The sequence below is a fragment of the Lotus japonicus genome, chromosome 4 (genome assembly GCF_012489685.1).
Source record: "Lotus japonicus ecotype B-129 chromosome 4, LjGifu_v1.2".
Taxonomy (NCBI): Eukaryota; Viridiplantae; Streptophyta; class Magnoliopsida; order Fabales; family Fabaceae; genus Lotus; species Lotus japonicus.
Genome location: NC_080044.1, coordinates 69862511 through 69886662, shown reverse-complemented (window position 1 = coordinate 69886662; position 24152 = coordinate 69862511). Strand labels below are relative to the sequence as shown.

The 24152-nt window shown below is 35.0% G+C and overlaps 5 protein-coding genes across 11 annotated transcripts; 3 read left to right on the top strand and 2 right to left on the bottom strand.

Annotated features, from left to right (window-relative positions):
• Nucleotides 1-5767: 5767 nt before the first annotated feature.
• LOC130711458 (probable flavin-containing monooxygenase 1) lies at nt 5768-10462 on the top strand. Its single transcript, XM_057561083.1, has 5 exons — nt 5768-6324; nt 7516-7756; nt 9104-9282; nt 9398-9750; nt 9838-10462. The coding sequence occupies exons 1-5, from the start codon at nt 5872-5874 to the stop codon at nt 10184-10186; spliced, it is 1575 nt and encodes a 524-aa protein (XP_057417066.1). The 5' UTR covers nt 5768-5871; the 3' UTR covers nt 10187-10462.
• An 83-nt stretch (nt 10463-10545) lies between these two features.
• On the bottom strand, nt 10546-13736 carry LOC130711459 (peroxiredoxin Q, chloroplastic). Of its 2 annotated transcripts, none has more exons than XM_057561085.1 (3): nt 13322-13736; nt 11077-11166; nt 10546-10988 (listed from the first exon to the last, which is right to left on the bottom strand). In XM_057561085.1, the coding sequence occupies exons 1-3, from the start codon at nt 13685-13687 to the stop codon at nt 10770-10772; spliced, it is 675 nt and encodes a 224-aa protein (XP_057417068.1). In that variant the 5' UTR covers nt 13688-13736; the 3' UTR covers nt 10546-10769. The 2 variants fall into 2 exon arrangements, with proteins under 2 accessions (XP_057417068.1, XP_057417067.1); XM_057561084.1 differs by lacking the exon at nt 13322-13736 and adding an exon at nt 12077-12573.
• A 733-nt stretch (nt 13737-14469) lies between these two features.
• Nucleotides 14470-15068, top strand: LOC130716218 (uncharacterized). Its single transcript, XM_057566421.1, has 2 exons — nt 14470-14684; nt 14810-15068. Exons 1-2 carry the CDS (start codon nt 14554-14556, stop codon nt 14937-14939), a joined length of 261 nt encoding a protein of 86 aa, XP_057422404.1. The 5' UTR covers nt 14470-14553; the 3' UTR covers nt 14940-15068.
• A 930-nt stretch (nt 15069-15998) lies between these two features.
• On the bottom strand, nt 15999-18327 carry LOC130716217 (adrenodoxin-like protein 2, mitochondrial). Of its 2 annotated transcripts, none has more exons than XM_057566419.1 (6): nt 17969-18327; nt 17786-17881; nt 16784-16890; nt 16585-16634; nt 16389-16471; nt 15999-16289 (listed from the first exon to the last, which is right to left on the bottom strand). In XM_057566419.1, coding segments are annotated over exons 2-6 (357 nt in total). In that variant the 5' UTR covers nt 17788-17881; nt 17969-18327; the 3' UTR covers nt 15999-16174. The 2 variants fall into 2 exon arrangements, with proteins under 2 accessions (XP_057422402.1, XP_057422403.1); XM_057566420.1 differs by having other exon boundaries at nt 17786-17875.
• A 1850-nt stretch (nt 18328-20177) lies between these two features.
• LOC130715910 (auxin-responsive protein SAUR40-like) lies at nt 20178-22841 on the top strand. Of its 5 annotated transcripts, none has more exons than XM_057566064.1 (3): nt 20178-20414; nt 21285-21792; nt 22588-22841. In XM_057566064.1, exons 2-3 carry the CDS (start codon nt 21327-21329, stop codon nt 22632-22634), a joined length of 513 nt encoding a protein of 170 aa, XP_057422047.1. In that variant the 5' UTR covers nt 20178-20414; nt 21285-21326; the 3' UTR covers nt 22635-22841. The 5 variants fall into 5 exon arrangements, with proteins under 5 accessions (XP_057422047.1, XP_057422045.1, XP_057422049.1 ...); XM_057566062.1 differs by having other exon boundaries at nt 20191-20414; nt 21275-21792; XM_057566066.1 differs by having other exon boundaries at nt 20223-20414; nt 21275-21792; nt 22606-22841.
• Nucleotides 22842-24152: the final 1311 nt, after the last annotated feature.

Here is a 24152-nt window from a genome sequence, read left to right as displayed (position 1 = left end):
CGTTTCTACCCCTCATGTTTTCAAACAGTGCACCATCTACCCCTCCATCAGTCAGACTTTCTCAGGAGAGGTTCATGAGTGGATTGGAGAGATAAAGAGGAGTATATGAAGTTGATGATGATTAAGGAAATGATATTAATTAAATTTGCTTGATGTATATATCAATTATGTATGTAACTGAACTGGTTAAATGCATGTTTTGCTACTTACAGATCTTGAGTTTGAATCTCTCATGCCCCATTTTTTCAATTTAACTTGTAATTTTCACGTGACAGGTCCAAAAAATAAAAATAAAAAACCAAATCAGCTCATTCCGTTAGTTTTTTAACGTCTCACTGACGGAGGGGTAGACGGTGCACTTTTTAAAAACACGAGGGGTAGAAACATCGACAAAAATAAAGTAGGGGCAGAATTTGCACAAACTTAAAACATCAGGGGCCAAAACGACTTTTTAGCCTAAATAAAAATATAAACTATATACCCCCTCCGGTCACTATTATAAGCAAAAGTTAGATTTTTAGATTCATCATTTATTGAATGAATTTAATAGTAAACTTTTGCTTATAATAGTGACCGGAGGGTGTACTAATATTAAATTAAACTAACATTATCGCGAACGGATTTTGGAGTTTTACGCCGCTATGGAATCATAAGATTGTCAACACATATATTTTTTTTATAGGCAATAAGAATTATATTGAATAGAAGTACAAGGGGTACTTCAACCCAATAAAAAGAAGAGAGGAAAATAGGAGAAGCTAGAACAAAAACAAGAAACACAAATCCTACCAAAGACATATCTACCCACCCCTACCTCCTTGAAAATAGACTTTATAGAAATGACCTCATTAAAATCTTACTAGAATAAAACTCCATTGGGAAAACCTAGAAGGAAAAAGAGTACCAAGTATATAAAATCAAGGGAAATTCTCAGGAAGTTTACAAGAAAACTAAAAAAAACCCCACCCTCAAAGACACTTGCCAAGCCTTCCAGTATGTAGACAATGTTTATCAAACCGTCAAAGTAACTCCTACTCGCCAGCTATGATTTCTGCCCAAGAACCAAACTAGTGCCAATAGATATTGAAACAAATCCTTCACTTAAACACAAGCATAACGCAGGAGGGTGAATTAGTTGCTAATAATTAAATTCGTCAATTTGTAGTCTTACCAATATTTGTCAAACTACATTATGCATATATACAGGATAGCTGGCAACACAAATTAAAGTGTATTATAATTAAATTGTTGTACTCCATTCCATATTTCCATTAGAGACCACATGAATTTTAATTTACTTGATAGCATAATTCTATGTCAGAAGCTAGCTTGTGTGAGGATGTTATTTTAATGTAGCTACAAATTTTCGCTCTATAAGTAAATCATCTGTAGATGTTAATTCATTTCAGTTAATTTCAGTTATCTGAATTCAAAGCATCAAGCATGTTGGGAGTTTGTTCAGATATCATAGTGTTATAAATATATAGGCAAATTAATTATAAGAGCAGTAATTAAGTGTAAGATGAAGGAAAAAAACGGATTAACACATACATTTTGGGGAAAAATTTAAACAAAAGATAAAAGGTACAATACATGATATTGGTCACAAATACGGATAGATCAGAATCATATGGGGCAAGAGCCGTGTTATATATATTTTTCACTTTCAAAATTTCCATGCAAGATGCTAAAAGGGAATAATGACTAACTAAAATTCCAAGTATCTTTAATTTCTTCCAAACTTCCTTCTAAGGTTCCTTGTTGTTTCCCTCCTAGCCTCCATTAGTTTTCCAAAAATAATGCCAAACTCAAGCCTCCTCTACCCATATGCTTGAATGTGAGAGATGCATGCATGTTATCGAGCTTTTTCTCTGTTTATTGAATTGAATCAGATAAATTAGACGTGACTGGAAACGCCCTCACCATCATTTTTTTGTCTCTTAATTAATAAGATAAGGTTATTAATAGCATAACATTAGGATATTAATTTCGTTTTAAATTGTGACAAACAGTGCCTTAGACTTAGAGTTGACTTTAGCTAATTGAATTGTTTAACTGGTAGCTAAACTTCCCAAAACTGAAACGAACTCACGTTGAAAATTTTGCATGGTCAACACAAAGGAAAGATTCACACTTCCCTTCATACCCATTGTTTTAGTTGAATATATTAATTATTTAACACTTGCTTTTGAACAATCATAACAACCAATTTTTTCATCAATTTAATGGATGACATTTTCAAAATAAAAATAAAAATTAATGGATGAGAATATACAATGTTTTTATTTAATGTTCTCTTTTCTATTTTATCAATAAAAATGACAATTTTTTTATGGGCAAAGAGAAATGAGATAAATTAAGTTAACATAAGGGGTTCTAAACTCATTTACAAGAATAAAACAACACCCATATTTGCGAAGTAGGGAAAATCTAGCAACAAATAGTATAGTAATGGAATACACTACATTCCTTCAAAAAATAACAAATGAAATTTAACATATATATAAGGTGCCCTCAGGGGATGTATCATATGAGAAAGATAATCTTATGTGAAAAAATGAGAATAAATCATGACCGTTAGATCTAACCATCAATGGTTAAGATTAAGTCATGAAGTCATGTGACTTTTAAAAAAAGTCACATGACATTTTTAAGTGATCATGTGACAATCACATGACCATTAAATTCTTTTAATCTTGAGCATTGCTGGGTAGATCTAACAGTCATGATTTATTCTTATTTTCTCACATAAGGTTACCTTTATTTATTTTCAAAAAAATGTATATATATATATATAATATAAAGTTGATAGTACAGATAACACACAACGTGTGTATAGTCCACAATGCTATAATGTAAGTCTTAAGACTTCTACCCGGCGAATAAACACCTAAAACCTACGAGAAGAACATCTAACAGGGACCTGGGTGTGGCAAACATCACACAAACCCAACAAAAATAGAGCTCAACTCGAGATTGGAACCCAAATAATCACAGTACATCAATCAAATAGAAAGCAGCAAAGTACGTGACAGGAAAACCAACGGTCAGACCAAGATACCGAGCAACGAGGATTGAACAAAGTCACTGCCATCTATATCCAAAAGACTCGGTTACAACACCAATAACCCAAAATCACCAACGACTAGGGCCGGCCCAAGGGTAAAGCCACCCAAGCAAGGGCTTTGGGCCTCCAAAAAGAATTTTATTTTACTAAGTAAAAAAGGCCTCCAAAATTAAAGTTTTTTATAGTCCTCATTTATGTAATAAGGTCTTACTTTAAACTTTGCTTTAGGCTACACTTAGTGTTGGGCTAGCCCTGCCAACGACGCCCAAATTGTCATCATCAACCACGAACCCTTCACACTCACGAACAGAGAATCTGACTAGGAAAGGCACCAGAAAGGGTAGAGACCATCGTCGCTGCCAGGGAACCCGAATCCATGAATCCGAGCTGATCTGGCCTCAACAGGCACGCACAGATCTCCTCCAGCCCCAACATGTACACCCCAAACGCAATCCCAACCTCCTCACCAACCGCGGAGGCAACCGCGAGCACAGATTTGAACATAAATATGGCCAAAGAGGATAAAGAAGGGAAGAAGATGAAGAGCACAGATCAGCGCACAAGGAAGACTAGCCACTCGGGTTAGGGTCGCCATTGGAGAGCCTTGCTCTTGAAGATGATGGCTTCGCCTCTATGGAAGATGATGATAAGAAGATCTGGAGGACCCAGTGTCGGCGTAGGCGTCACTGAAGAAGAAGCCACCAGAACGAACCCCCACCAAACTCTGCACCACAGCAAGACATAGCAGCCGCCCTCGCTATCAAAACTCGCACACAAAGCACCACCCCGCGGCGGCAAAAACCCACCACCAAAGATGGCGGACGCCGCACCCTAACACCGTAAAAATAGTGGATCCACAAGAAAGACTCTGCAAATTAAGCAGACCCAGAAGAAACCCTCAGCACAAATCCACCAGAGCAGTGTTTGATCCAACTCCTCCAAAACTCGAACCTTTGAAAAACACGATCTAAAAATCGCTTTGCAGGGAGAGATCTCTCGAGCAAGAGAGATACCAGGCCAGATTGCTCGACAAGAACGAGCATAAGCGGCTCTAAGCGGAAGGAAGCGAACATCAGATGCGGCGAGGAGGGCAAAATGAGGTCGCAACTGTTGAAGTAGGGAGAGCGGTAGAAACCCAAGGAAAAATGGCCTCTGGTTCAGCTATCCCAGGTATAGATCCGATTTATTAGCACACAGGAAGAAAACTAAAGGACAAAATAGAGGGAGAAAAGGGGGTGCCACCGTGACGGCCACCCAAACCGAAGCAGTCGAGAGAGAGAGAGAGAGAGAGAGTTTAGAGAGGACACGTTTAAGATTACATTTCTTATAAGATGCATCCCCTCGTGTTCTCCATATCAACTTAATTTATTAATTGGTGATGAGACGTGAAGATGTAGTGAGATAACAAATGTAATTTAACATATATAAGGTGTTCTTCATACCCAACTTAATTTATTAATGTAATCAACCTGAGTCTTGTAGAAACAAATTTTTTATTTAGTCAATAAATTCAAGGGATCGGAGTCATATATAGTCTAGTTAGTAGTTAGTCTCGTTGTTCAGACTCTGTTACTGTTACTACGGTCTATGTGTACTTCATTCATAATTAATGCATTCTTCGCAGAAGATATCAAATATCTAACAATATCCCTCCATATGCTTGGACTAAATTAATCTTTTACTTTTTTTTTGGTCAACAAATTAATCTTTTACTTAAGAAAGAGCTACGTACTAATGATATGAATATCAAATTAGCATGGCACTTTGACTTTGATATATAATATATTTTCCTTTTACCACACAATCAAATCAAAAGCACGATAATTTTCAAAATTACACATAGCAACTTCTTCTAAAAAGTGATTATGAGAGACTTTAAAGTTTAAACCACTTAATCAGTTATATATATGGAACAAAAAGTTTCTATTTTTTTTACATATGGAACAAAAAGTTTAGCAACACTATTTTGTAACAGATATCACTAATATTGGAAGTTTGTCACAATTTTTAACCGTCACAATAAACTTTATATGCTTAAAAGAAAACTCTGTATTTTGTGGCGGTATAAAAGTCACTATAGTCTTCAATAATTCAAAATGGTGTAAAACAATGACAACCTATGTGGTATAACCCATATACCTTAATATTCCTCATAATACTTGACTCTAGAATAAAATAATGAATTGACTAGCTAGCTAGCATCAATAATTTAAATTAAACAAATGTCTTGTTTTGAGATAAAAGACTATATGTACCAGGGTATAAATATGGCAGGAAAGTTCTTCAACATTACCAATTAATTTCCATTAAAAGTTAATAATACTTGATATATTAATAATGATATTCAAACATATACCGGAAGTATCAGAGTTATGATATATACACACATCTCCACTCTTCTTTTCCACATTCATTTCTATCTATTTCACTTTTCTCTATCAATCAAATTACTTATTACATATTTACTTTCTCTCATTTCTTCCTATCTCTCTCTTCCTCCACCTCTCCACACCCCATTTTTAAGGTATGAAGATATAATTATTCCTAACTATTTGTTAAATATTTGTATAGTATGAATGTCTACAAATTATTTTCCAGCATAGAAATGAAAGCAATATAAGAGTACTCTAAACCCTTTGATAACTTTCTTGTTCATTTTTCACAAGAAAAGTCTCCGCCACGTGATCTAAGAGTGACGATTGCATGCAGCTTGAGCATCTATAAATACCAAACTCCCACACCCATTGTCATTGCACAGAACTTACACCTATACACATTCTTCACTACACAAACACCTTGAAAGCATGGCTATGATCCGTGAACACAACACCATGTTTGTTTCAAAAATAGCCATCATAGGAGCTGGAGTGAGTGGCATAGCAGCAGCCAAACAGCTATCACACCACAACCCTATCATTTTCGAAGCCTCTGATTCCATTGGCGGAGTTTGGAGGCATTGCTCCTACAATTCCACAAAGCTTCAATCTCACCGTCGTGATTATGAGTTCACTGATTTCCCTTGGCATGAAAGGGACAACTCTGATTTCCCAACCCACTTGGAGATATTGAAGTACTTGCACTCCTATGCTCAACACTTTGATGTCATGAAAAACATCCGGTTCAACTCCAAGGTGGTTGAAATCCGGTTCTTAGGGAACCGGGTACCGACGGAGGGTGAACGTGACTTTGGAAGCCCCCTTCCTGGTCGTCCTGTTTGGGAGGTTGCTGTGCGGGATAATCATTCAGATACCATTCAGGTCTTGATCATCATCCACCTCCAACTTATCTAATGTTTGAAAACTACAAAAATATCAAAATTATGGTAGACATAAGCAACTTTTGTAGCTTTTACTACTGTTCACCATAATTTTAACTTCACCATAGTTTTCAAATGAATTTCAAAAGATACACTAACTTCATATTGATCTTAATTTGATATTTATGATCTATGCTTACTGTTTTAAGCTTATCCAAAAAAAAACCTAGTGTTTTAAGCAATAATTAATATAATATATATATATAAATTTTAAAGAAAATATTTCCTTAAAAACGTGAATTTAAAACATGATTTTAAAGTGGATCAATGTTGTTCAAACACACTCATATATTCCCTTACCTCCTTTCCTTTCCACAAAAGGAGTAAAAACTGTTTGTTGGTTAGAAATGAAGAATTGTAAAAGTTCTTGAAACCTATTTATTTAGGTATCTTTTGTAAATTTCCATTAAAAAGTTAACTAATTTTATGATATAGTTTTGCTTAATTTATTGATATGTTACATATTATTAGTCTACCTAGGATTATGGTGATTCAACCCAATTTTTTTAAGGGTTATTTAGATTTTTTTAGATAAGCAGAACTATTTAGATAACTCCTAGTTTTTTTGACCAAAATATGTTAGTTCAGTTATTAATAACGACTTGACGAGTCACTTCCTCTCTAAAAGCTCTCTATAAGCTGTATGTTCAATTTTCACTACTAATATAACCACTTCTATAAATAACATATGGTCCAGGAGGCATGCTCACTACCAAACTCACTCAAATTTTTGTTCACCAAAACAAAATAAACATTTCAAAAATTCATTTTATAAGACAGAAACTTTTTATTTATTATAAGGGTTGTCTAAATGACCCATGATAAAGTTTGTGTTAAATAACTCATTATCCAATCACATTGGAGATAAATGAGTTAAAAATAAATTAATAAATAAAATATGAAAATTCCAACTCACTTATCTCCAATATGATTGGATGATGGGTTAGTTGAAGAAACAATTATCTCAATTAATACGGAAAGGTTCACGCCAATGTTTAAAAGTTCCAACATACCAACGAAACACACCCTAATGTCATTTATTCACCAAAAACAAACATTTCAAAACTTATTATTGTAAAATATTATGTGTAATAATGGTTGTATAATCTGTTTTTTTTACAATATATTTCAGTGGTATGGGTTCGAGTATGTAGTGGTTTGCATTGGGAAATATGGGGACATACCCAAGATTCCAACGTTTCCACGCAATCAAGGTCCTGATGTATTCAATGGAAAGGTTCTGCATTCGCTTGATTACTCTAAACTTGACCATGATGCTTCTACTCAACTTCTCAAAGGGAAAAAAGTTGTGGTGGTTGGTTTCAAAAAATCTGCTCTTGATTTAGCCATGGAGTGTGCACAGGCAAACCAAGGTACATAATTGTCAATTAGTCCCTTTTGGTGGTGTTATTAGTTTGTTAATTATTTTTGGAACAATATTATAGAAGCACGTTGATGATTAATGTGAAAGCAATTGTTATTGTTTTTTCCTCGTCCATCTTTCGCAGCCTTTTCCCAATTTTAGTTTGGCAACAATTGCACATATGTGTTGTGGGATATGAAGACAAGTCTCTGAAAGTTCTTTTTCTAATGGCGACCAAATTATCATGCATGCTTGTCTTTTATTCTATTTTCTGGTCATTGTCATTTTCACTCTTACTTGTGACTGTATAGGCATCAGCAATAGCGAAGACAGTAATAGTGTTCCAACCAAAAGAATTTTTAGTTGGTATCCAATTTATTCTTATTGATTTTTTTTCCAACCAACCGAGCTATAATTTTCCAAGTCTCTACTTGCACAGTTTGATTGCACAATATGTGTAAAAGAAGTTTTTGTCTTGTTGACTGTTCTTTTCTTCTTTCCATATAATTTAATATATATATATATATAACAATAATAATTGATGTGAAGCTGGACAGGTCAATAGGTCATATAAAATAATTAGGCAGGATTTAACTTTAAAATGAATATTAAGGCCTTTTTCAAGTCCTAGTTTTCTATCTAAAAAGGAAAATTCAACCAATCCACACATATATTTGTGAATTTCATGTTTTTTTATGAACACACACACATATAAAAATTAGATATAATAAATTTTTATAATTAAATAAATTTAAATACAAATAATGTAAATTGTAAATTTAAATTTATAAATATTTTAATCACTTTTGTATAAACATACATTATTTTATATTAAACTTTGATCGAATAATTCATGAACCAACATTTTTATAAATTTGAGTTCTTTTTATTTAATTGTTTTGACTTCAAGAAAGTTGTTGTGCATAGGTTGACACGTCAAGGTGACATGGCAAAATTTAGAAATGTAACAGACTTTTTTAATGACAAAAACTGGATTTCAATGTCTAATTCCAACTTTCACCTTTAGCCGCAGAAATTAGAACCACGTGTGGTAGTCTTATTCTTAAATACTATAGATAAGATGTGTGTATGAAAACTTGCCTAAAATTTCAACGCCACATGTCATTTTGACCAGCTTGAAAAATGAAAAGTATTAACTTGATTCAATGATATGAAAGAAAACGAGAGAAACTTCTACGTTGTTTAGTCTTTGATTATCTTTTTTTCTTGTTTTTTTTTTCTTTCTAGTTTTTAATTCCAGTTATAAAACTATTGTAATTTTTATTTGTTCTATATTTTTAAGTTTGTTTCTTAATTAAACTTTCAATAACAAAGTTACTGGTGACTTGTTGTGAAGGACCTGAAGGACAACCATGTACCATGATAATAAGGACTTTGCATTGGGCAGTTCCTCATTACTGGGTTTGGGGATTACCATTTTTCTTGTTCTACTCTACAAGATCTTCTCAGCTCCTCCATGAAAGTCCAGACCAGAGCTTTCTCAGAACCCTTCTCAGCCTCATGTTGTCTCCAATGGTACATTAACTTCTTTCACTAACAAAATCACATACTGCATTCATTCTTTGAATAAATGTTATGGCAGCTAAAAGTCTATATAGCTAATGGTTTCTTGTGCAATGAACTATAACAGAGGCATGGAATTTCAAAGTTCATTGAGTCTTACATTATGTGGAAATTTCCATTGGCGAAGTATGGGTTGAAACCAGAACATCCCTTTGAGGAAGATTATGCATCTTGCCAAATGGCCATTATGCCTGAAAATTTCTTCTCAGAGGCTGAAAATGGCAAAATTCTCTTCAAAAAAACATCAAAGTGGTGGTTTTGGAATGGAGGAATTGAATTTGAGGACAAATCAAAACTGGAGGCTGATGTAGTGGTTTTAGCAACTGGTTTTGATGGAAAGAAAAAGCTCAAATCCATTTTACCAGAGCCATTTTGTAGCTTGTTGGAGTACCCTTCTTCTGGTATTATGCCTTTATACAGGTAAGAAAGACACTATAGTTCATCTTTTGTTGCTTTCATACAAAAATATTTGAGAACTAATAATTTAATCCTTACTAATCATGACAGGGGAACTATACATCCATTGATTCCAAACATGGCTTTTGTAGGCTATGTTGAGAGTGTTTCAAATCTTCACTCATCAGAGTTACGTTCCATGTGGCTTTCCGCTCTGATAGACAACAAATTCAAGCTCCCAGATGTTGAGAGCATGCTTTCACATACAAATAAGGAGATGGAAGTGATGAAAAGGTCTACAAGGTTCTATAAGAGACACTGCATTTCAACATATAGCATCAACCATAGTGATGAAATATGCAAAGATATGGGGTGGAATTCCTTGAGGAAGAAGAACTGGATATCTGAAGCATTTGGCCCATACAGCAGTGCAGACTATGAGAATGAGAAGCAAGATTGATCATGTTGCTTATGAGTTATAACCATTCTATTAGTAACCGCATAAATAATATAGGAATAATAAGAAACATACCAGCATGTTCTATTGGGAAGAAATATAGTAGTAGTCAGTTTGGTGTCCCCTTAAAGATAAGGGTCAAAATATTGGGGGATGAGTATACTGTGAGAATTGAGGGCTAAATATGGTTTAGACACTCAGAGCCATGTTTAAGAAATGTAGTCATGACTCCTTCAAGGTTATATCAATGTTGTTTGAATAAATCATCGAAATTGCTGAGCCCTGTTGTTTGAAATAGGTTCAAAAACCACATAAAAAATATAATGGATGGTAACTTTATCAATTGAAACTAAACTTCACTATATGTAAAAGATACTGAAATATGACTCTATTAGAGACAATTGAAGGCATTATTACATCCGGAGAGGTTATAGATGTTTGCTCTCTATTGGAGAATGTTATCACCTCGATGCGATCGAAGGATGCAAAATCAGCTAAGTAATTACAGACGATACAATTTATGCTTACATACTTGTCCACCTCTGAATCAGGTCAAGCGATATAGAGAACAAAAGAATCGAAATCCTTAAAGGCTTTGAAGTAGTTTTAAGGTCTCGTCGATATGCTTTTCTGGTTGGAACTGATTGTTATATACGAGCTGAACCACTCCACTTTTGTCAAGAACATAAGTCTCTCTCCCAGGCAATGCTCCAAAGAAATCACCTGGCACTCCCCACTCTTTCCTCACCTTGTTACCCTCATCACTCAACAATGTAAATGGAAGTCTGTACTTCTTTGCAAATGCCTGCATGATTCAGAATAAAATAACATGATCAAATGCAAATAATAATAACAAAAAAATAGCAGTGGAAAGTGCAACTTTTGATTTTTACCTTGTGAGATGAAGAATCATCACCACTTATACCAACAACCTCAGCTCCTGCTTTCTTGAACTTCTCATAAGAATCCCTGAAAGCGCAAGCCTGTAATAATAGATAAATTAAATTGGCATTGAGACTATATCAGTTGCATGGTTTTAAATTGCAATTGTGGATTTGTGGTTGCAGCTGCGACAAATGTGGGCATTGCATTGAGGCTGTTGCGCTGGCCATTGTGGTATAAACTTATTTTATATCTGCAGTAAATATAGCCTAGCTAGCATAAATGACCTCGAAAATTCCATATCTCCTCCTCCCTCCACCCAAATCCTACATTTCTTTCCTCACTATCTCAATACCATCCAAAATCTTCATTCTTCCTAATCCCTTGAATTTCCTCTAAATCTACTAAATAAGGTAAGACAAAGAACGAAAAAGAATTTATGTCAGGACTCTGAGTATCTTTGCAGAATGATGCAGCCGCTGCGCCCTCCTGAGTAGCAGAACTGTGGGATTTTCAGTTTTTCACACACACCATAATCTCATAGTGATGCGGTTGCAGCCACAACCGCAATATTGCAGCTGCATCACGTGACGTTATCTGCAATCCGAATCCATTTGAGCAGTGCTATGGTAATGATTCATTGCACTGTTTCTGTATAATCTAATTTATGCCTTTACCCTATCGAATTTATGTCATAATCCTCATGTTCCATAAACAACACCTTCCTTTTTCAAAAGAACAACAATGTGTACCTGCATTTCAATAAACAATACATATACATTTCACTATTTCTTTCCCTTCATTTCCCTCCTTTGGGACACTTGAACTGACAGTTCTGGCTGGGTAAGTTATCCTCCTCAACTATAAGTCTATAAATATCCACTGTTGTGTTGAATTGAATTCTATATTTTTAAAATGTTAAGAATAAATTTTCATTTCTTGCTATAATTGAAGTGAAGCTAGCTACATTGTTTGAATTGAGGAAGGAAAAAAGGAGTAAATCAAATTTACCTGTTTGGTACAGCTAGGGCTCTCATCAGCAGGGTAGAAATAAACAACAACAGGTTTCCCTTTGAATTTGGAGAGGCTCACAGTCTTCCCATCCTGATCTTTCAGGGTGAAACCAGGTGGCTTTGAACCTGTAGTCACCTTGGCAACAATGGAACCTCTGAATGAAGAAGAAGGAACTGAGAAAGAGGAAGAATGAGAAGAAGAAGAAGATAGCTTGAGGCCAATAAATTGAGAATTGGAAGATGATTGGGGGAATGGAAATGGGAGGTTTGAAGAAGATGGAGGGTGGAGGAAGATGGGAAGAGAGTGGGTTGGGTTTGGGACAGTGAGGGAAGAAGCCTTAGCCATTGATAATGATGAATAGCAAAACATCTTGTGCTTCTCTGTTACTTAGGAGGGAGGTAGGTTTATTGAAGATTGAATTGAGATTTCAGATAGATAAGGATACGTGGAGGATGAATGTTCAATAGAATTGCTCACCAAGAATAGTGTAAAACAATAATATATATAGTATTAAATATCATTTTGAAAACAATAAATTTTTGTGGGGGCAATTGACCCCAAAGGTACTAACGTGGATCCGTGCCTGATAGTAAGTACCCAAAAGTCCAAAAACCATCACAAGGTCTCATTTTGGAGGTGTGAAGAGGTGGAGGAGAGAGATAGGAATAAAAGAAAGAAAAAGTAAAGATGTGACAAATGATTTGATTGGTATAAAAGAGATAAATTGATAAAAAATGAAGGTGAAAATAAGTGAAAGGTGTGTATGAATCATAACTCGTCATTATTGTGGCTGCATCACGCGATGTTGTCCGCAATTCAAATCCATATGAGCAGTGCAATGGTAATGATTCATTGCATTGTTTCTGCATAATCTAATATTAGGCCTTTATCCTATCGGATTTATGTCATAAACCTCATGTTCCATAAACAACACCTTCCTTTTTCAAAAGAACAACAATGTCTGTCTACCTGCATTGCAATAAATCTCAGCATATTTGCCATGTCATCTCAGTTCATAAGGACCACAAACAATACTTGTACACTTCACTTTTTTCTTTCCCTCCTTGTGTACACTTGAACTGACAGAGCTGGCTAGGTAGTTATCTCCTCCACTATCCACTTTGTGTTGAATTCTAAATTTTCGAAATGTTGAGAATATATTTTCATTTCTTGCTATAATTGAAGTGAAGTAAGCTACATTGTTTGAATTAAGGAAGGAATATAGTCGAAAATTAAATTTACCTGTTTGGTACAGCCAGGGGTTTCATCAGCAGGGTAGAAATAGACAACCACAGGTTTTCCTTTGAATTTGGTGAGGCTCACAGTCTTCCCATCCTGGTCTCTCAGCGTGAAAGCAGGTGGCTTTGAACCTTTACTCACCTTGGCAACAATGGAACCTTTGAATGAAGAAGATGGAACTGAGCAAGAGGATGAATGAGTAGAAGATAGCTTGAGGCCAATAAATTGAGAATTAGAAGATGATTGGGGGAATGGAAATGGGAGGTTTGAAGAAGATGGAGAGTGGATGAAGATGGGAAGAGAGTGGTTTGGGTTTGGGAGGGTGAGGGAAGAAGCCTTAGCCATTGATGGTGATGAATAACAAAACATCTTGTGCTTCCTCTTCTGTTCTTTCCTGTTGCTTAGGATTTAGGAGGGAGTATATTAAAGATTGAATTGAGATTTCATATAGATAAGGATTGGGTGGTGGATGATTAATGTTCAACTTTAACCTCAATGCTAACTTTGTTTTGGCTTAAATGTCTTTTTTAGTCCCTAAAACTATAGCAAATATTGTTTTTAAACACTTAAACATTTTTTTACTTTTTAATCCCTAGTAATATACGGTCGTTTTTTAGACTTTGTCGTTAAATGGTGACTCATTTATCTTGTATATCTTTTTCTAATCTAATTTTGCATATACCTGCCACACAATTCAATTTAAAGTCAATTATGTGCCACATAATCAGATTTAAAGTTCTAATGTGATTTATGTTGTTAGAGAAATAATATAAAATCATTTATATGATTTTTATCAAGTTTTTGCTATATTGACTCTTAACATGTTGTTATTAGAGCCTCTATGACCAAGTTGTATAGAGTTTGATCTTTGTCGCGCACAAATTTTGTAATAAAAAGTTGAATTTAAGCATAAAAGGGTCTTTGCATTTGTCTACGCATCAAAGTCAAATGACTCTGTCCCTGTATGATAGCTCAAGTGGTAGAAATTATGGGACATATAGGTTGGATAGAGGAGGTCCATTGATCGATTCCTGGCGGGTGCAATTTATTTTTCCGAGGTCCATTGATCCATTCCTGGCGGGTGCAATTTAAATTTTTTTTTTTTTTTTACTGTTAGTGAATGTGAGCTTTTAAATGTGATAGTCTTACGACGTCGTTCCTTAAGAGAAAAAAAAGAAGAAGAGGAAATTGAAGAAGCTGTGAAAGCGGCGGCGTTGTGATTGTACTTTGAAGCGATGGAGGGTGCTGCTGGGAAAGCTGTCGTCAAGGTTTCCGGCGACCTCAGAACACCGTCGTCGTTGAGCTTCGGTAATAGCCACGGCCGAGCTCACGATTCGTCCCTCGTTTTGGCTACCAGACCTTCCAGGTATGTCTCTTCTCTTCGCCATGATTTGATTGTTTATCATCATCACTATTCATTTTCAGTTGGGATTAAGATTAGGGTTTGGCTTTTCACCTTAGGGTAGTTAATTATGTGTTTTTTTCTTGCAGACAAGCACTGTCTTACTGGACATGCTCAAAGCTTTGTGCAATTTGCTTTGTTGCTGGAGTTGTTTTTGGTTACACATTGAGAGGACGTGTTAAGCGTTGGGCTTCCAAAATTCTCAGGAAGTTGAGCTGAAACACAATCAGATTTGACTTATTTTTCTTTGTATTTAGTTCTTTACATATGTGAATGGCTATTACATTACAGGTACTAGTTTGATTAGGGTTCTGTTTTCTTGAAGATCAATTTTGCCCCATTCTTAGATGTTCAGTGATTAATTATGCTTGATACGTTTTCTGAAATGAGTTTAAAGGTCACATTTACACAACACTTTGTTTTTTCCAGTTAGTCATTTTTGTTTAGATTTATAACATATGTTAAGTAAATTCTTTATCGAATATGGAACTGATCATCTGATCTTCACTGCATGGTTTTCCGCCATTGCTCGAGATGTTTAATAATCAACATCACTTCTATGATTTCCAACAAGTTCACTTTTGGCAGAAAATGGCTCAATCTTTTACTAGAGAACCTTAATCTAGATTGTTTGCTAAATTGCTTGCTAATGTTGTTGTGAACTCGTTATTTCCCAATTACCTGACCTTCCGGGGATGTTGCAGTATTTTAACTTCATTTTACTCTCACTAGGCTTTTCTCAGGTATTTTTTTGTCAGGGATAATATAATTGACCTGTTAAAATAGACATTTTCTGATTACTGGTTATGAACTTATGATTCCATGCTTTTAGTTTCTGATGTAGTTTAGGTTAAGTTCAAACTGCTTCTTGCTTAACAACCCTCCTCTCCAAATGAGTTCACTATGCAGAAAGAAAGCTTTGGAGGGTAGAGTTAGATTGTACTGAGTCAATCAGATGTATAGACATTAACATCACCTCTATAAATCAACCTCACATCTTATTCAATGTTTAGGGTTTAGGGTTTAACAATGTTTATTGGATGTTGTTTGGAAGGTTTGGACGCGTTTCTTAGTTGCATAATATTTTCTATTTTCTATCTCCTTTCCTTCAGTTGGCTAATATCCAGTCAATGGAGGAGGATTTCAGATCCAAAATTTAGTTACAGGGGCTCTTTTCACACATCCGGCGTATGTTCCCAACTAAGCTACCTCTTGTGTGTAATTAAGCTTAAGTTACTTATACAGCAGAAATAATACACTAATTTTATTGGCAAGCAATTATAGCTTAATCGAATTCGATCTTGATCACTCTAGTTTGTCGGCAATCATAGACAAAACTCAATATGAATAATAATGCCCATGATCAATTAATGCTCATTAATCTAACTCGGTAGAAGCTACAAAACTGAGATAGCTGCATTCTTTGCACCACACCCGAATTTATCCAGTACTTGCTAGTGTGGTTTCGACACATAACCATCAACAGCGAAGTTTCGAGTAGCAGAAGGAATAGCTAAACGAATTCCATCAAGTTCAGGTTTAGCAATCACTTGGCAACCCAGACGTGACCTGCATAGAGCTGCCAAATTTAGTCTAAGAGGAAATTTGTGGCAGGAAAAATGGAAAATAAAATTTTGAAATCCCAAATTTCATGGATAAGAAACCCACGTTTCAGTGAGCCCAAAAGCTAGATCCAACATGTCATTTTCCTCATCAGCTGGATCTTCCAACTTATTGTAATATTCTACGTCCTACACAAAGTTCAAATGTGACCCTCTTGCAAGTGGAAAACGGTATATTAGGAGAATAATAAAATTGATATCCAGCAGCACTTAGCTGCATATATCATCCATGATGTACCTACCATGACTATAAGATGGCAAGTTGAACATGCAAGTGAGCCCTCACATGCTCCTTCAATCACATCAAATAAGAAATTAACTTTGGTTAAAGAAAATGGACTTGGAAGAAACTTGAGGATGCAAATTGAACTGCAATAACACAATTGCATATTGTCAATTGAAAAATGCAGCGTGTAAGAAGGGTCACCATATAGCTATTACCTTCCAGTTCAATGTCGTTTTCATTAGTAGCTTCTAACATAGACATGCCAACAGGGACTTTGATAATCTTTTCCTCGCAATCCTTGTCAATAATAGTCACAGATATCCTACATAAAGTTGACTCGTATTAAGGAAGGGATCAGCAAACTGACAAATGTCAATTGTTTTTAAAAATTTGGCGAAGATATGGGCCCTGATGTACTTAACCAAGGATGCTGTATTCCATGTAAGCATATTCAATTATTCAACCTATCATTCACACTCACATGATGCTCTATTATCATCAAATAAAATATATGGATAAGGTACAACACTAATAGTAAGGCAAGTTTACACTGACGGATCACGAATGATTAGAAGGCCAATTGGGCATTTGATAAATACGTCGATTATTGACATTTGATCACATGGGGCATGGAATGGAAAATATTTCAAGGAAATGTGATCCACTGCAACAACAGAGGCTTACAGATTGTTATTGTTTCTGTTTTGTTTGAAAGAATCACACTCTAGCAACAACCTAACTCCTGCTCAAATATCATACACATATGGTTGAGACTTGAGAGCATGAAATCAATAATATTTGGATGCACACCACATACATGGAAGGGTTTAGCAGAGTGGCTAAACCTCAACAGTCAAAATTTCCTCACTTTTTGAAGTTCTCACTTGTCTAAGTAAACACTTAACAAGAGAAAAAACCCGCTATATAATACTGGACAGCTCTTCTTCAACTACCAAAGCATGTCTAGCTAGAAATAAGAAATCAGCAGTTTACAATAAAAAACTTGCCCTGTGGCACACCAGTGCAAGTAATTTTCTTTCAGTTTTCAGTAATCTTAATAAAACAATGGTGAAATGATCTAGATGATCAACATTGTTACTTCATCCATATTTATAATGCACACACAATAACTAGTGTGTTTTTGAATGCTGTGATACATTAATAGAAGTATATAGCATACTACCATAGAATCTATCATCTCAAAGAAAAGAACTTACATTAGTGCTGTTAGTAGTCATTGTTGAAAGGAAATTATTTTGTTCACACATGGCTCCCTTGTATGACTTAGTGAATGAATGCATTTGAAACTGTTTCTAGAAAAATAAACAAAAAATTACACATGAGAAACAGAGATCAGCATAAACAAATGCCATAAGAAAAATAAACAAAAAATTACTAACCGAAGGTTGCAGGCCATGATTTATGACGCTTGGATTATACGCTGCTCTACACATGAATGTATAATTCCCTGCCAAAAAAAAACAAAAATGATTATTTGGATTATAGTTTTAGCATGATAATGGGTGTGAAAAATCCCCAAAATTTGCAGGGAAAAGAAGATGAAGTGATATGAGAAAAACGAATCTTGGCTCCAAGTCGTAGAGAAGAGAGGAAGAGAAACTGGAGACTTCAACTTCACTGGCACGCCACAGGCCCACAGCGGTTCGCGGCACTTTACTTGGATTGGCGATCGCTCCCTCCCATTGATTTGTCAATAAAGTAACACTATATAGGTTCATGCATTTTCTTAATTATTACTACAATTTAGATATCTTTATTGTTCTTTATTTAGTTACAACTCTTTAGCAGGTGGAGATGATGGTTACCCCCTTAAGTAACATTGCAACTGTTTAATAGATGTGTCAACTTTATTTTGCTTGCCTAACCGTTGGACAAGGTGAATATCGTTTCGGTCGTCCTAGCAGAAAAATAGGGTGCTCACTTAGTTGTGAAACTTTTTGGACGTCAAGAACCACATTGAGCCTTGCAGCTATTTGGACCAACTAGAACAGGAGCTTATACTTCGGCATGTAATGTAAAGTTTGACAAGCTTAAGCTAAGTACAAATGGAGTCTTTATGAATGAAATAATGATCCAAAATGCAAAGTAAACAATTAGAAATGAAAAATCACTTAAAAGTGTTAACGCAATCTAAGATAAACATTCACTTTAAACCTACTTTTGATTAAGATAAAATTCAGTAAATTCTACTCTTTTGCTACTCGGTTATTTTAGTCTTTTTGAGACTTTCAATTATAACTCGAGACAGCTAGATTTGACACCCCACTCATTAGAAATGTCACCCCACTTTCGGAAACTTAGTTTCCGAAATATTTCGGAAACTTAGTTTCCGAAATATTTCGGAAATAAGGTTTCCGAAGTATTTTTTCACTCAAAAGTGGGATGTTACATGTATTTTGCACTACAAATCATGATATAATTTCGGAATATAAGATTCCGAAATAATTCGGAACCCGAAAATCCGAAAATTAGGAGTGTGAAATCTAAAGGTTGGGGTGCCAAATCCAGCTCTCATAACTCGAGTCTCGACAACATAAAGACATGTAATAAAGTCGCGACTTTCAATGTTGTCATTTTTAAAATTTTCACTCTTTATTTTAGGTATCATACATGTTCACATTCTTCTTTAATTTAGGAATTGAAATTGAGGGGGGAAAAGATTCTCGCAGGTTTTCCCCTTCTTTATAAATGTTGTGCTTGAGCACATGATTTCTTCACACAACTCATAACCTTGTCTCTTCTTGAAAAGTAAGTTAAAGTTCGTTCACAAGTTAATCATTTAGCCTTGTTCATTTCGAAACTTAAAGAGTTTTTTCTTCCCAAGAACACCCTTTCCTCCCTACTCTCTTTCCTTATTTTTAATGGTTATTTTTTTTTGTTGTTTTGAACCATCTTTCAATATCCCAAAATGTTTGTTGTTTTTTTTAAACCAATGCATTTTTTGCTAATTTTTTCCACCTATACTCTCATTTAATACATTTTCTCTCACTTATCACCTTTCATATTAACCAACTACAACTCTTCTCTATTAATTACATTCTTCTCTATCTAAGTATAATTTAATAGTTGCACATCATACTAGTAAAATTAAATAAGGACAATCTAGTCAAATTATACTATCAATAACTGTTTTTTTAGTCTTTGTACCATAACCTTAAACTACAAACTTTCTAGAACGGAGGAAGTAATGATGATAATAGTGCGCAAACAATGATCATAATCTTAACTTAGATCATGCAATCAAACCCACCCTAACCTTTAGATGAGGGGTTAATGATGATATAATTAAGATTTTTTAGGGTGAAAACTAGAGTAGCGATTTGAATGACCGTTCTACTCCCTTCCAAGACTTAATTTATTAACCTCGATTATATGATATGACTCAATCCCCGTATAAATTTTCTGAGTGTATGTGAGATATGTAAACTATTGGAGTATCTATATTCTATAGTAGCTGTAAAGTATAGGCATCTCTATTGAGAAGAAGGAACATTAATGGACTAGAAGATAAATATAATGGAGAGCTCCTCCAGGGTAGGCTTAAAAAACGAATTGGATAATCATAATAGTGACGCATCAAAAAAGTAAAGTTGAATTATTTTAATCAGAACATAAAGGCAATTCGAAACTATAAATACAAATACAAGTGTTGGAGGGAGAAAACTGAAAAAACAGAGCTTCATTCGTTCTGACTCCGAGAGTTCCGCGTTAGAAAAAAGCAAATTATCCTTCCAGCTTGAATACAGTTGAAGAAGCTCTGTCACCTCGTCTCGTCTCGTCTCGTTGACATTCTTTCAAACAGCTCATGTGCTTTTTCTATTTCAGGTATCCAAATCCCTCTTTTCACTCTTCTCGCTCTTCTTTTTTCTTCATTCTTATCTATTCATCGTCATTCAAACTTCGCCATCATCATTGTTAATCTGTTGCTCAATTTCGGTCATTTTCAAACTTCTTGTTGCTGCGACTACTATAGGTTCATTCTTTGCTCCTAATTATGCTTTTCTTGCCTTATGGATCCATTGCGGTCTTCTTGTTTTGCCTTTCAATTTGGTAGTAATTCTTCGTGATTATGGAAATTTGCAATGTGATCTTTTCAACGATTATTTGGGAATATTAGGAATCTATTCACTTGGTAGGCTTCCATTTCAAATATGATATATATATGTCTAGTAACAGCTTGTAGCATTTCTCGACCAACTTATTTTTCCTTAGAATCAATTTTGACACGCAGAAGCAACTCACAGAAGCTTCCATGAATGAATTTTAACTTTAAAATCAATTGTAGAATGATTTCCAAACATGCATATATTATGAAAGAATCTGTGCATAGCCGGGAATGATAACGCGAGGAGGAATAGCAATGTAAATTGTAAAAAGAGGAGTATTTGTCTTTGTTTTTAACTTTTTTGTACCTAGATGATAGATGAATGTTTTCCTCATGGTTATTGACTCATTGGTGATTGGTCTTATAATCTCAGTACATTCTCTATCTTAATTCTCTGGGTAATTTTATTCAATTACTCATGTTTGGCCAGCTTAATTGAAAAGAAAAAAGAAGAAGAAGAAGCATGACATCTGTTTTTTACTTTTTTTCTAGTTTTTAAAGAATTCAGAACATGATTCATTATTGTTACAATTATATATTTGGATTGCAATTTGTTAAAAATCTTATGGTACATTTTCAGTCTGTTGTAGGATCTGCTGAATTTAATCCCGGGATACATTCAATTGTTAACAATGGAGGATGCTGGAGAGTCCAAGATGGAGGATGCTGGAGGGTCTAAATTGATTGGAATGAGACAGATTGCAAGATTAAAGGAAATATTTCAGAAGTGGCAGCATGTGGCAAAAGATTCTGATGAACATGCAGATGTGAATCTTGGAGGCATATCACCAATGATTAACAAGAGGTTAACCACTGTTGTGTACTGTGATTCTGATGATGATAGCTGCCCAAGCCCTCAAGGACCACATGATGTTCCCAAAGGGTACTTAGCCGTCTATGTCGGTCCGGAGCTTCGGAGGTTCATCATTCCCACCAGCTACCTTACCCACCCTCTCTTCAAAATGTTGCTGGAAAAGGCTGCTGAGGAATTTGGGTTTGACCACAGTGGTGCACTCACCATTCCATGTGAAATTGAGACTTTTAAGTACCTCCTCAACTGCATGGAGAACACCCATCAGCAACATGATGACAGCCCCTGTAAGTTTATTGCATTATCATACCATCATGAATAATATAGAATAATGTTGGCTGCATCAGATCCAACCATCCAATAGCATGTTTAGATCAGTTTATGTTTTCTCATAATCAATTGTTCTACCCAAAAATTACTCAGAAATGTTTCAATCCATAATTGATTTTAGCTATTGAATCAAATTTAGGACTTCCAATAGCATTTTTGTATTAGCTTCTCCTTTGACCTTTGTCATAATCAATTCTAGCATGATTGTTGGAATCTATTAAAATAAAATTGTGTGGGAAGGAACTGCCCCTGAATATATGGCCTGAGTCTTAGGGATATGATCCAGCCATCCAATAACTTGTTTGAATCGGTATATGTTTTCTCAGAATCAATTCTTTCACCCAAAAATGACTCACAAAGTTTTCTCTCCAGAATTGATTTTAGGTTTAGCATCAAATGTAGAAGGATTCCCAGTCTTTATTCACAATCAAGCCTTCTACTAGTACTACATCTAAATGTTAATATATCCCTGAACAGTTATTTATGTTCTATGTCCACTTAGCATCTGGAAGAAAACAACTTCTTTTTCATTTCCCCATTATCATACTGTGCTTCAATAAAATGAAGATATATTTGTCTTTCATGTTTGTTATTTTGGATTGCAATCTCAGTTTTTAGGCAACTCAGCAGTAATTTCATTTCAGCCCTTCTTTGCCTCATTTCACTTTTCATTTCTTAGCTTGCTATCTCATAATGTAATGTGGTTTGCATTATCCAACAACATAAATCTTTCCTTTTGAACTAACTTTCAGATGTTGGTGGAATTGCAGCTGACAACACAGGAACAATTGAAGAGTAAATAATGATAGTGGTGCAGATGATAGTGCTGGTGTGAAACGGAGGTTTCCTTGCATCATTTTTGTTTTGGTTTGTTATGTGAACAATAATAGAATACCCCAATTAGAAAGATTTCTTGTCTCTTAATAGCAATTGGCTGGTAGAATTGTCGTTAAACCTCCAGGTACTCTATGCTTTGGTATAAGAATTATATCCAATGTTCTCCTCAGATATGTACTTTTCTGACTAAACTTTTGTTAACATATTAAAACAGAACAACTTTAATAAGTTTCATTGAAGCATAAGTGTAATGTGTATCCAGACATGTTCTTTAAGTATGAACATTCTCATACAGCAAAAGTTGCTTTTTCTCTGCTTTCAAAAGAAAAATAAAACTAAATCTGATCATCATGTGCCTCTTGAACATGATCTTCAATCACATCCCTTTCTGAGTTGTCATTGCTTCATTGAGAGCATGTGCTAATTTATTATTTAGAAAACAATAATTAGTGTTTCTTCTTGATGTGCCGAAAATAAAGCGTCCATTATTCATGCATCTCATCATCTGCGCACATGATGGAGATGTAAAAATGTGACTGCTAATAAAATATGATACTTTTTATATTCATTAATACTTATCAACTTATTGATGATTGAATTAGAACAATGTCCTTATATTCGGCCATGAAGAAACTTAATTTGTCCTGTAACACTATTTCTATTTTCTAGCTATTAGGCGTGTCTTCAAGTAGGGGTGAACATGGCTGGGTAGATCCAATGAACCCGTCCAACCCAATCTGATCCAATAGAAAAAATGTGGGTTGGATCGGATAATCGGGTTAATTGGATGGATTTTACTACAACCCAACCAAGTTCGGATCGGATTTCGGATTCAGTTCAAATCCATCCAACCCAACCCAGAATCCATACATATAATAATATTTTTTTTTATAATTTTACTCATACTTGGAGTGCTAGTGTTGGAGTGATGACTTTTTGAAACTTTGAGACTTAAGTATTTATAGTTATTTGTCATATTTGAACTTAGAGTATTTGTTTGTAGTTATTTGTTACATGTCTATATATATTATTTGGCATGTTGGAGACATCTAAGTTCTAAGTGTCATGGCATGACATTTAGTGTTGTTTTTCACTTTTTAGGTATTATTTATGTTAGATTGTTTCATGTCATTTGGTAATGAAGTTTTATGTTTTCATGATATTTGGTTATATGTCATTTATGTGATATTATTTCATTCTATTTGATATAACTTTTTGTGTCATTTTCATGCTATTTAGTATTATAACATATAGAGATGGAAGGAAAACCCAAACCCACGGGGCCCAACCCGAACCCGACCTGAAATTTCGGGCGAAACCCGATTTCTTTGGGTTCGGGTTTGGGTTTGGGTTTCACCCAAGTTTTAAAACATGTTTGGGTTTGAGTGTGGGATTGATTAAACCCGCACCTGCACCCAAACCCAAATCCGAAGTCTAATTATCAGCCCTTATATAGTTACTAAGTAGGGTATTCTTTAAA

Coding starts and splice junctions, on each gene's coding strand:
- LOC130711458 (XM_057561083.1), top strand. CDS start 5,872: ATGGCTATGATCCGTGAACACAACACCATGTTTGTTTCAAAAATAGCC. Junction 6,325..7,515: donor ATCATTCAGATACCATTCAG/GTCTTGATCATC, acceptor AATATATTTCAG/TGGTATGGGTTCGAGTATGT. Junction 9,283..9,397: donor GCCTCATGTTGTCTCCAATG/GTACATTAACTT, acceptor GAACTATAACAG/AGGCATGGAATTTCAAAGTT.
- LOC130715910 (XM_057566064.1), top strand. CDS start 21,327: ATGGAGGATGCTGGAGAGTCCAAGATGGAGGATGCTGGAGGGTCTAAA. Junction 21,793..22,587: donor GCAACATGATGACAGCCCCT/GTAAGTTTATTG, acceptor ACTAACTTTCAG/ATGTTGGTGGAATTGCAGCT.
- LOC130716217 (XM_057566419.1), bottom strand. Junction 16,635..16,783: donor AAACGACATTGAACTGGAAG/GTAATAGCTATA, acceptor ATGTGATTGAAG/GAGCATGTGAGGGCTCACTT. Junction 16,472..16,584: donor CTTGCCATCTTATAGTCATG/GTAGGTACATCA, acceptor AACTTTGTGTAG/GACGTAGAATATTACAATAA.
- LOC130711459 (XM_057561084.1), bottom strand. CDS start 12,448: ATGTTTTGCTATTCATCATTATCAATGGCTAAGGCTTCTTCCCTCACT. Junction 11,167..12,076: donor GCCCTAGCTGTACCAAACAG/GTAAATTTGATT, acceptor CTATTATTACAG/GCTTGCGCTTTCAGGGATTC. Junction 10,989..11,076: donor ATGATTCTTCATCTCACAAG/GTAAAAATCAAA, acceptor TGAATCATGCAG/GCATTTGCAAAGAAGTACAG.
- LOC130716218 (XM_057566421.1), top strand. CDS start 14,554: ATGGAGGGTGCTGCTGGGAAAGCTGTCGTCAAGGTTTCCGGCGACCTC. Junction 14,685..14,809: donor TTGGCTACCAGACCTTCCAG/GTATGTCTCTTC, acceptor TTTTTCTTGCAG/ACAAGCACTGTCTTACTGGA.